The sequence below is a fragment of the Quercus robur genome, chromosome 2 (genome assembly GCF_932294415.1).
Source record: "Quercus robur chromosome 2, dhQueRobu3.1, whole genome shotgun sequence".
Classification (NCBI taxonomy): Eukaryota; Viridiplantae; Streptophyta; class Magnoliopsida; order Fagales; family Fagaceae; genus Quercus; species Quercus robur.
Genome location: NC_065535.1, coordinates 87,294,787 through 87,307,241, shown reverse-complemented (window position 1 = coordinate 87,307,241; position 12,455 = coordinate 87,294,787). Strand labels below are relative to the sequence as shown.

The following is a 12,455-nucleotide window of genomic DNA, read 5'->3' as shown; positions in this document are numbered from 1 at the left end:
TGAGAACTAGAGAATTTCATGTTCCTTGGAGAGGAGGAGACTTGGTGCTTATATAGTGGTGTAGGGCTAACTGAGATCCCATGAATATGTCCCTTGTAGGGACAATATAGATGTTAATGTTATGTGATCTTTGGGCTTAATTTCCCATATTTAGAGAATACAAGTATGTGGAAAGATCTTTGGGTGTAGTGTCCAAGTTCTTTTCATATGGGAATGCAGGAGTGGAGAACACATAAATGGGGCGGGACTAAGTACCTAGATTCGTCGGTACATATACGATCGTCATGACCACAAGGTGACAGACGAGTCATGCCTACTTTCTTAGGTCCCTAAAGGCTTGGAAGGCATGACAATCCGTTTAGACACCGACGATGCTTAAGCAACCCTGACAACTTAAACGGAGTTTTGACCAGGTAATAAGGTAACTCACGTGTTAGTGACCGAAGATGCCTTTAGAGGCGAAAGATCCTTTAGTGGCCGAAGACCCCATAGAGGCCTAAGACTCTAGGGTGTTAGTTGAATTTTTAGGAGTCGAAAATATTCCTTATCAATATTTATTTATTTTCTTTTTTGTATTTCATTTGAGTTGTAATTGTATTTTTTGAAAAGGCTAAAAAGGTAAACATGAAAGATTCATAAAATTTTTATATGACTCATTTTTGTTCTAAATATCTTTAAGTCAATTGATTATTGCTGTTTGGTTTCTATAATGTCCATCATTGTAATTTTGCTTATTCTTGCTTAACTTACCAATCACATGAGAAACATGCGATAAGAATGAAAAATCATGATATTAAAATTACTAAATATTATATAATAAAAAATAGTATTTCATTTTTTGTGATAGTCCACACAAAATTCTCTTGTAAGAATTGTGGCTAGAGTGCTTGATAATATGGTTATATTTTTTCTCTTAAAAAAAAATATAATCCAGGAAATGTATAATCGGAGAAATTGGAGGAGACCAAACTATATATTTATTTCCATAATTATTTCACTGTTAGTAGAAAATATTTTCTCATATTGTCACTTTTACGTAATACAGGATGAGGATACTTGGGTTGTCTGATCCTCCTTGCTTTTGTAAGCTATTGTACATTTTTTATATTACATTTCATAATATTCAATTATCATTTGATATTTTGTAAATAATTATTTCATGTTTTAATTATTATTTTAAATTATAGGTTAATAAGAAGATTTATGTGAGGTTAACTCTAGACCGGTAAAGTTTGTGCCTTGTTTAGTAACTGATGTGCTAGTTTTCAAATCTTGGTGAATAGACGAAGGTGCTTCTGCAGTGGGAAGAATCATATTTGACCTTATTGGCAAATCTGTGGAATATGCATATATATATATATATATATATTCTTTTTTACAACTTTTTTTTTTATGCCTATGAACTTCTTTTCCCAGCACGGATAAGAGAATTGCTTCGATAACCCAATCTTTCACTGTTCCTTCCAACAAATAAATCATTTCAATTAAAAAATATATTTTTTTTATTTATTACCAAAAAAAATTAAAATAAATACCATTTTCTTTTTGGGTTCCACCTTTGTTTTGTTTATCTCTCTTCTTTCCCACTTCAACCTAGATGTTCTTATCATTATTAAATTAGGACTTAAAATTATCAACAATGAAATAGATAATTTTTTTGACCTAAATGTTCTTATCATTATTAAATTAGGACTTAAAATTATTAACAATGGAATATATAATTTAAAAAAAAAAATCATAGTAATGGATTCTCTTTTGTGAGTTTTAAAATATATATGAAGTATGGCTTATAAATTCATGTTGTGGTAGACTAGTAGTAACTGGTGGAGCCAACAAATCTTTTCAAGGGCCAAGCCAAATATATAATAAAAAAATTAAATCCATAAAATAACACATATATAAAATATTTATTTATTTAAATTAGTAACATAAGAATAATTATAAGAATAAAAATTACATCAGTCAACTATATAAATGCATTACATGTTTTTAGCAAAAATCTAAGAGAGCATTTTTTGTTTTTTTATACCAAAAATACATGAGGGGAGGATTTTGGAAAAGTCAAGGGGAATGACCATTAGCAATGATCTTTAAAATGACACCTGCCTTCGTGACTTCGTCTGCGTGGTTGGATCATCAAAACGAGTTTGTAACAATGGTTTCGAAGTGAGGGCAGCAGACAATAAACAAGTTTGGTCACAATTGTAAAACTACATACAGTAAAAGATCAAACAGAACGTTGGGCCTATTTAAAATTTATGGATGACCGTTTGAAAGGGGGCCCAACACAACGTACCCTTCCCTACTTTGAATTTCTCAGTTTCCTGCATACTTGGAAAAATTATAATATGCATTTCAACATTTCCTCAATTTTCTACAACTCTAATGAGCCACATTTCCCTCCACATAGCCATTAGCAATGATCTTTTCCTCGATTTATTATTTTGTGTAACAATTACATACAATATCTGTTTCACATAGATGTAAATGCCATTAGTGTAAGTAATTTACTAATTTTATCTCCAATTTTGAAGAGCCTAATACATGAACTTGACCCAACAACATATCACTTGGGTGGAGGGCACTTGCCATTACACCGTAGTCCCAAAAATAACTTAATTTTCTAATCATCTTGTACTAATTGAACATCTGTTAAAAATTTATATTCTTAAAGGATGAGTAAAAAGTGAACTGGAATATGAAAAATATATTTCCATCTATGGTTAAGAATGGTAAACTCGTGATTTGTACTATAATGTTGTGCATGTTTTAGATGGGTAGTCAGTCAATGAATCAATTTCACTATGTCACGTAGGTAAAACTGATTTGCGAACTGTTCTGGTTGAACTTACAAGTTGAGCCAAATATATGCAATTTTTAAAGATAGGTGCTCATTGATATTTTATGTTTGTTTACTGAAACGCTTTTAAAAGTTGAACAGAGATATTCAAATAAGACAAACAGCATACAAAATTGGACTAACATTGCCTTAGGGTGATAGGGCACATGCACCACATTTTGGCCTCCAGACCCTAATGCCCATATGAACAAACAGGTCTGTCAGTGTTATTCATCACTCCACTTATAGGAATATGTGAAAGATGGCGGTGCTTTGGTTGTTTTAAGACTTTCATGTGTGTCTCTAGTAAGATGCTTCCAATCTTGTGAAAGCAACAAACACAGATATGTCAGTAAAAAACCCTTATTCTATAGTTAACATGGCAAACAAAAGTGCTAGATAAAGCCAAATTCATATTTCTGCAAAATCTACTGCATATTGTAGACACTGTAATTGCTCATACATGTATCCCCATTATTCATCTGATTGTCAATTGACAAAGAAGATACAAACTTAAAAGTCTACTGATAAATTCCGTTTTCAGATATTTCTAACTAGCTACAATACAAATAGTTGTGATCATCCATTTATTATTGGTAATACTAGCCCATGGTGTATGAAGGGGTTGGTAAGTTGATAACAGTGGTCTTGACCTTGGTCATCATGTTAATGCTGTTGGTGATTCCTTGAGACCCAATTCCGCTATCCTTTATACCCTGTCAGCAAAGCATTTGTTTAGTGTGCATTGAGATAATGACCTTAATTAAGAAGAATGTAGTTTCTGAAAGTAACATTTTGGTAAGTTTTTTGAGATTTGGTTTACCTGGAAAGGAAAATGATCTGGTCCACGAGCTGGTGCTGAGTTTATCTGAACCGTCCCAGTCTCCATTGCATCACTGATCAACATTGCTTTGTTAATGTCCTTAGTGAAGACGCAACCCTGCACATCATTCATGAGTTAAGTTTAAACCAATGTGAGGAGAGAGAGTAATCATAAATTATATGAAATATAGGAGGCTGATAATTCATTTTCAATAAGGTCCCTTTCCAGGACTTATGATTGATGCCATGTCTCATAGCATACTAACCAGTAATATTAGAACAAGTACACGCCCATTCAAGAGTAATACTCCCCAGTCCCCTCCAAGATTTAGTTTAATGATTAACACTAAATAATTACACATTAGTGAATTTTGAGTAGGGGTGTATGCAAAGACTGCTTTAAATTTATCTGATGTACAGTTTTTGTTATTACCGATAACACACACATGAATGATACTTAGAGCCAAAAATAATCCACAATAGCAATTACCACAATTTTTAAATTTTTTTAGAAAAAATTAAACTTTTTTTTTTGTCATATTGGTGAGCTATGCATAATCTATAACAAATAAATAAAAGGCATTCATTTTCTGCAAACTCCAGACATAATCAGTGAGAGCTCCCTAAAACCATTTCCCAGCTATCAACAAAATTACAAGGCAGTGATTGAATGGATAAAATGGCCTGTGCTTGTATCAAGGAAAACAGGGCTGCGCTAAATTGAATTTGATAGAATTTAACAAGTAATGAGAGTATAACACCACATTTTTCCCTTGACCACACACAGTAGAGGAAAACTAGAAGACCGATATCAGAAAATAAAAGAAATTTATACCTGGAGTCCAAAATTGCTAGCATTGCAATGGTGGATTCCTTCTTCTACAGAATTGATCCTAAGAACTGGAAGAACTGGTCCAAATGGTTCTTCCCATGCAATCCTCATATCAGGCCTTACATTATCTAACAACAAAGGCCAGATAAGGTTGCCCTCTCTTTTGTACTCTTGGCAAAATGTAGCTCCTTTTTCTTTAGCATCCTTAACCAATCCTTCAATGTAATTGGCAGATGACTCTGACACCACTGGAGTGATATCACAGTCATCCTCAGGTGGCCCAACAGTCAATTTTGCCACTTTAGCCTTCACTTTCTCAACCAAGGAATCAGCCACAGATTCCATCACCAAGACAACCTTAACTGCTGTGCATCTTTGGCCACTGTCATAGATATTGGTAGAATAGAATCATTTAAAAAGTATGTCTTATCAGCCAAAATTTAGAAAATGTAGCAGAAACAATTAGGCTCAATGTATTACAGAGAAGTAGATCATGAGACGTGGTTTCATAATGCTTCTATCCACCTTTTATTTAAATACAATAAACATCGAAAACTATGTTGAGAACAATTTCCATATGCCATTAAAATGGAGGAGAATGGCATCCTTCAGAGATAGTTGTCAATACTGACTCTGTAAGACATAAGCCCAATCCATGCAAGCCACATTCATCTCACATTATGTATTATCTTGAATATTTTAATAATAGTTAGCAACATTATGATAATACCTCATTTGCTAGTCGTTTCTGACTATATTTTCAGCTAAAACAAATGGAAAATAGTGAAGTTGGAGGAGCAAATAATGTCGTCAAATCAGAACTTGGTCTGATGTTTAATGCACATTATAAAATGAATGATGCATTTATAGCCACCTTATATCTGAAAATGACTTCCTGCAGACATTGGTAAATAAGTTTTCCTTTGTTATTGACAACATAGATTGTAGCTTGAAAAAAATTCACTCCTTTTGTGCTTAATTAAGAAGAGCAATTGGAATTTCATGGAAACAGTCCCCAACTCTTCTTTTCTCTTGCCAAATGCAACACTAAAAAGTACAAAGTAAGGACATTTATGGAAAATCCTTTCACCTGTAAGAAAAGCCCCCCTTTATTATGTTTGCTGCTACCAAATCTAGGTCAGCATCCTCAAGTACAATGCAGGCATCCTTTCCTCCCAATTCCATCTGAAGAGGAATCATGCCTGCCTTTTTTGAAATTGCAATTCCTGTGTCTCCACCAGTGAAGCTGAGCAAAGCAACAAAGCAAGTTAGGGATGACCGATTATAAACCATACAAGGGAAGGGGAGATCTATTTAGTATGATAGAAAATGAACTGGATTTACCTTATGCAGTTCACCCCAGGATGCATAGTAAGGAAGTCTCCAATCTCAGAGCCTTTCCCAGTGACACAGTTTATAAGACCCTTGGGAAAACCAGCCAAGTGAAAGCAATGCACCAAATGGAGAGCAGAAACAGCACCCTGAAAGGAAGTTGAGGATGAGATTAAGAGACTGAAACAATTCAGAAGGATTATAATGTTCAAGAAGCATCCCTGGGAATGTTGGATCCTCATACATAAGTGTAAATATTCCTTTGTTTTCAGCAAAGCAAACCATCTAATTTCGAATGATTTACTTCAGGTTACAGACAGGATCACTTTTTGATCTTAGTTTTTACTCATTTTTGGCCATGACTTCAGTCTTTGGCACAGAATCCCTTTGAAGGATGGAGATTTCCTCCTTCAAATGCTGTGGATAAATTTACTTTTTCTAGAACTCTTCATTCAGTTTCAGTAATGAGGGTTGGAGGTGGATGTATGGAGATTATATACACTATCATGATGAGCAATTGGCAACATAACTCATAATTTTATTCATAGGGCAAAGTACCTGAGTTGGAGGCTTGAGCACAATGGAGTTTCCAGCTATCAGTGCAGGAGCAATCTTTGACACAGCAAGGTTGACAGGATAGTTAAATGGGGGAATGGCTAAAACCACCCCAAGTGGAATCTGCAACACAATGCAAACATAATATGTAAACAAAGTCCAAACTCCAAAATCACAAGGATGTATACATACATATATAAAATATACGTTATGTGTGTGCATCTGTTACTGTTTGGAACAAGCGCCATGTAACTGTGCCAGTATGGCAATTAGTCTATATTCATAAAACTAAACAGGATTTGCCAAGCAGCTAGCTCACAGATCTGCTAGCTGATGTAGAAGATACACCATTAGGTTGATGGTTAACACTTTCAGTTGTTCAGTACTTTTTATTTCATATCCTCGCTTACCATCCCCCCGTGGAGCAAAAAATAATTTTCTAGATAAAATTTTAATCTGTTATCATTCCCATATGCCCTCATATTTGCAATATTCTATCTTCAATGAATAGATGACTTGGAACCTCAGGGCAAGACATGTTTCTGGTTCTTATAGTTTTGCATTTTCACATTTATGAGAAAAATATGTCCTTAATGTAAACCATAACCTTCTCCATTAGACTGTCATGGCCAATTTACTGTCTGCTGCATCATATGTAGGACCTTTATGGTACCCTGTATTTAAGATCTCATTAGCATTTTGTTTCTCCAAGTTCTTTTTTTCCTTTTCATTTTTTCTAAGTAAATTTTGATTTCAAGGAGGAGGGCAAAAAGGAGATTAAAAATAGTGACCAGCCAATTGTACTACCTCTTGTGGTTTCCAAAGTTACCTATAGATAATGAAAAAAAAAAAAAAAAAATTTAGATGAGAATAGCCTGGAGAATATAAGAGTAGAATTTTCTTTTTCTTTTTTCCTTGTCTTCCTAGCAATCAAATCAACCATAAATGAAATTGGCAGACTACTATACAGAAAAAATTGAATGAATTAGGTGCTTTCTTGTGCAGTACTATGGGCAGACTACTATACCAGCGGTTTGTTGGGCCGCTGGTGCAGGTTTGACCTGGTAAAAATGATGATACCATATTGTAGAATTATTGACAATATCACCAACAAAGTAAAGACCAAAGAGAGGGTATGAAAAAAATCTGTAACATATTATAGTTTTAAAAGATTGGGTTTTAGGTGAAATTGTATTAAAAGATTGCCTTCTACCTGCCCATATATTATCTCCAATGTCATCAAATGGGACAAAAAAACGTCACCAATAAATAACAATGGCATGACACTTAACAATCTTTATAAATGCAAGGATGTATGCCTATAATACCATCACCAGAGCAGTCTGTAAATTCCATATTGTGGGCTTATCATCATAGGATACACAGGAATCAACATGTGTTGGGTGAATTTTGACCTTACATGTAGTTAGCTTTTCATTTCCTGACATGCTCAGAAGCTCTACCAGATTTTGAAAACCGTGACAATTTTTTTTTTTTTTTTTTTTTGACTTACATCAGTAAACCAATTTAGTACCACCAGATTATCTATTTTCTGAGCCCATCATCTCATCTTGACTACCGGGGCTAGGTGACCAAGTCTGAACAAAATTCCTTACTCCCGCATATCTCACTCTCATAATTTAAATTTATTATTTGGTAAGAAAAAGTAACAATGCTACAAACACAAAAAATTTCATAGTTGTTTTCACAACTTGTTGAGGTGGTTGACTATAATTAATGGAACATCGCTTTTGCATGGGACCACGGCTGACACTACTTTTAGCGTACAACAATCACAAGAAGTTGTGAAATTTATTGTAAGGCAAATAAGAAATTTCATAAGTAAGAATGGAAAATTTTACCTTAGAAGTGAGGCAGTACTTGGTTCTCTCATTTCCAGGGAAACTATCAGAGACCAAGAACTTTCCCTCCCCCAGAATCCTAACCCCTTCTTCAGCAGTGTAAGAAACCAGGTCCCCAGACCTCACAACCTTCATCAAATCCAAAAATTCACATCAATTACCTTCATAGTGATACCACAAAAACATGAAAATCAGAACAATATTGATACCTCAGTTACTGAATCTTTAGCTGGCTTTGCGATTTCTTTTACAAGGCATTCAGCAATTGGGGCTTTATGCTCTTTGAGGATAGCAGCTGCCTTGTGAAGGAGTTCTGCTCTCTTCCAAAGTGGAGTCTTTGCCCATGATTTCTGTGCAGTTTTTGCCAAATCCATGACCTTATTTACCTCTTCTTGTGAACAGGCTGTAGCAAAACCATAAAGTAGTTTGGTTACTATAAAAATTTGATCACAGAGTTTCATTATTTGCAAAAAAGAAAACAAATCCTCCATTCAACTGAGTTGAACTCACAATTTACTCTGTTTCAGAAGGGAGTATAACATTTCTTTGAAGAAACCAGTTATTTCAAATCAAAATATGGTCAAGGTTATTGAGATTCACAATTCTAAAATTAAAACAAATTAATGTCATCAATTTAGTTATCACTTGGTATATGTCACATAATTCTAAGTTTTTAGTTCAAACAAAGAGCTAGCTGGCTAGCACATGAACAAAAACCAATTTTTCAAGTCTAAAAAGAAAGATGATCATAATTGGGTCACCTTGAACCTTGTACTGAGTCTTTCTTGTAGTTGGGTTGATGATAGCAACAGTTTTCCCAGAAGTTGACTTCTTCCATTCCCCATCTGCATAGTACTTGTACACATGCTCTCCATCCAAAATCTCTGCAAACAACCCAGTCCCAGCCATAGTTTTAGTTTGTGAACAAAGAAAAGAAGCAACTTCACCGACACCCTTTTAGAGATTCCACTCCCTTGAGAGTCGGAGAAGAGTGTAAGAATTTAAGAAGTGAAGGTGAGAGGAGTGAGGAGTGTCTGGTGAGGTTTAAATTTGGTTATGGTTTGGTGGGTAATGTAATGTAATCTATCTATATATAAGAAGAAGGTGAGCCACGCTTTGCTCTGTTCCATCAACTAGGGACCAAACATAGCTGTGCTGTTAGTTAGGTGGATCAAAGCGTGCCAACTAAGCGGTAATTACTTTCTTCTTCTTCTTCTATTTTTGAGAAAAAAATATTTTTTATCATGTTACACGCAATTATCACGAGTTCTTTGGTTGAATATTGTTAAATACGGAATTTATTTGCGATATAGTCAATGTTCAAAGTTATTTAGGGAATTAAGAAAAGAAAGTGAATTTCGACAACACCTTAATATTGTTAAATTCGGAATTTATTTGCGATATAGTCACTGTTCAAAGTTATTTAGGGAATTGAGGAAAGAGAAAGAGGAAAAGTGGGAGAGAGAAAATTTTGAATTTCAGCAATGGCATCACCGAAATTCCTACTGCCCAAACCTACTGACTGAGAAATCAATTGTGGCAATGCCATTGCCGAAAATGGGAGGAAAAAATAAAAATAAAAATAGTGGTTGTCGAAATCACATGTGAGGAATTAAAAAAAAAAAAAAAAAAGAGTACTACGTCTACAATATTTTTATAATAAATCACAAGTGATTAGTTATTATTAGTTCAAATTTGAATTTAACACTGAGATTACTTTTTTAATCCAACAATAACAACTTGTCACTTAAAATTTGTTGTAAAATATTGTAAAAATTGAAATTTTCCTCCTATTTCGGCAATGCCATTGCCACAATTCAATTCCACTTTTTTTTTTTGAGAAATGATATGTGCACACAATTTTTACAACAAATTTTAAGTGACAGGTTGTTATTGTTGGATTAAAAAAGTAATCTCAGTGTTAAATTCAAATTTGAACTAATAATAACTAATCACCTGTGATTTGTTGTGAAAATGTTGTAAAAATATTGTAGACGAAACACATAATTTTTTTTTTTAATTCCTCACATGTGATTTCGGCAACCACTATTTTTTTTCCTCCCATTTTTGGCACTGGCATTGCCACAATTGCCACAAATTTTTTTTTTCCCTATTTCTGCAATGGCATTGCCACAATTGATTTCTCGGTCAGCAAGTTTGGGTACCAGGAATTTCAGTGATGCCATTGCTGAAATTCAAAATTTTCTCTCTCCCGCTTTTCCTCTTTCTCTCTCATACTTTTGTTGAATTTCGACAACACCGTTGCCGAAATTCACTCTCTTTTCTCAATTCCCTAAATAATTTTGAACAGTGACTATAACGCAAATAAATTCCAGATTTAGCAATATTCAGTCAAAAGACTCCATTGAGTAGTGCCTTCCCTCTCCCAAAGGAGTACAAATTCTAAAATAAGTTATCGTTATCAACAAAAATTAATTATCAGAAAAAAATCAATTTAAATACACATCCAAAGTTTTTATTAGCAAATTTATCCAAGTTTTTTTTTTTATTATTATTATTCAAGAATCAATAAGAGTACAGTATTTGAAAACTTTTTTTTTTTACAAAGTGCAAAGTGTGACGAATATTCGGGAAACATGTGGAGTTCAATGAACAGTGGTTTAAAGTTCAAACGCATGATTAATTGCAAATGAAAACTGGGTCAAATGGCAGGGCGTAATCCCTCTCCCCATTTTGAAAGTAATTTAAAAAAAAAATTAATTAACCGATACTCTAAATAATTTTTAAAAATCTTTTATAAGAAAAAGAATAAAATAACTGGTTTTATTCACAACTTTTTATACCCTGACCCTTAATTAATTAGAGGGAAGATATTAATGACATTATGGTATTAGATGACACCTAAGGTTGTAAACCAACCGAGTTTTATCGAGTAATGAGTGTTTAAATTCAACTTGAAAACGAATGTATAATGTTTTAAACTTGGCTGAGCTCGAAACAAATCTATAAATGATATTTGAGCTTAAACTCATCAAAAAGTCTAAAAATTTGAGTTTGGCTTCGCTCAGCTTGATTCATTAGTCAAGCAAAGTTCAAACTTAATATCAAGTTTTTGAGCTTGAGTAAAAACACAAGTATATTATCATGCCCATATCAAACTTAGTATCATGCCTATTTGGTTTTGACAAGTAATCCTAACTTCCAATTACTTAAAGATTTAATAAGATATCTTTATACATATATATATATGTATATATATATATATAAACTGTATTTATTTTTGTTAGTTGTTACTCTCTTGTTGTGCCACATCATCCACATATTTTTAACTATTTCTCTCTTATTTTTAACTCTTCTTCATCTTATTAATTTCTCAACTTATTATTATACTTTCTCCAACCTTTTTCATTCCCTTTTACCTTTTCATCTCCCCACTAATCTCTACCTTAATGTCAGTTTTTATTTTAGCCATTCTTATCTCATCATTTTATTATAAATTTGTCATTATTTTTCTCATTCTATGCATATTTTTCCCACAAAAAAAAAAAAAAAAAAAAAAAAAAAAAAAACAAATTGTTATTTATCTCTCTCTCAATTCTTTAATCTTTCTAACAACTCTACTTTAGGTTGATGAATCATTGTGTTTTTAATAACTATATTTTGGGTTAATACATTTTGGTATTGTGTTTTTTAGTTCCCCATCACAAATAGTCTCTCCCTCTTATAGGCTTGGTTTGATTTTTGTTTTAGTTAATAATTAATTATTTTGTAAATGAGAATTTGAATTTATATGAAAACATAATTTTTGCTATGCATTTGAATGTGCCTATCAATCATTTGAATAATATCAAGTATAATTTTGTTATGAGTTTTAATTATCATGGTAATTTCCTTTAAGATAACGGGGAAATTGAATAATTTATTTGAAACTTAAAAAGTTTAGCTGTACAAAAAAAAAAAAAAAAAATAGTAAAACATAATGCACTATAACATAATTTCAAAGAATAGATCATGTCAATAATGAATAATATCAATCAAACAAACCAAAAATAATATGATGATATATTGGTACAGATAGAAAGATGAAAAATAATTTTAAAAATTATTTAATTTTTAGGAAGAACAAATTATCTCCAACAAATTTTAGAGAACATGCAAATTAGTATATAGTACACCACAATTACAAAATAATTATCTTTTCCCACACATCACATAGATTTGCGACTAGTGAGTTTACTGTCAAACTCATATT

At 32.9% G+C, this 12,455-nt stretch overlaps 1 protein-coding gene across 1 annotated transcript; it reads right to left on the bottom strand.

The window, feature by feature from the left end:
* Positions 1–3,232: 3,232 nt before the first annotated feature.
* LOC126715603 (NADP-dependent glyceraldehyde-3-phosphate dehydrogenase) lies at positions 3,233–9,323 on the bottom strand. Its single transcript, XM_050416293.1, has 9 exons — positions 9,004–9,323; positions 8,452–8,645; positions 8,243–8,371; positions 6,384–6,503; positions 5,838–5,974; positions 5,584–5,739; positions 4,497–4,875; positions 3,663–3,779; positions 3,233–3,555 (listed from the first exon to the last, which is right to left on the bottom strand). The coding sequence occupies exons 1-9, from the start codon at positions 9,149–9,151 to the stop codon at positions 3,442–3,444; spliced, it is 1,494 nt and encodes a 497-aa protein (XP_050272250.1). The 5' UTR covers positions 9,152–9,323; the 3' UTR covers positions 3,233–3,441.
* Positions 9,324–12,455: the final 3,132 nt, after the last annotated feature.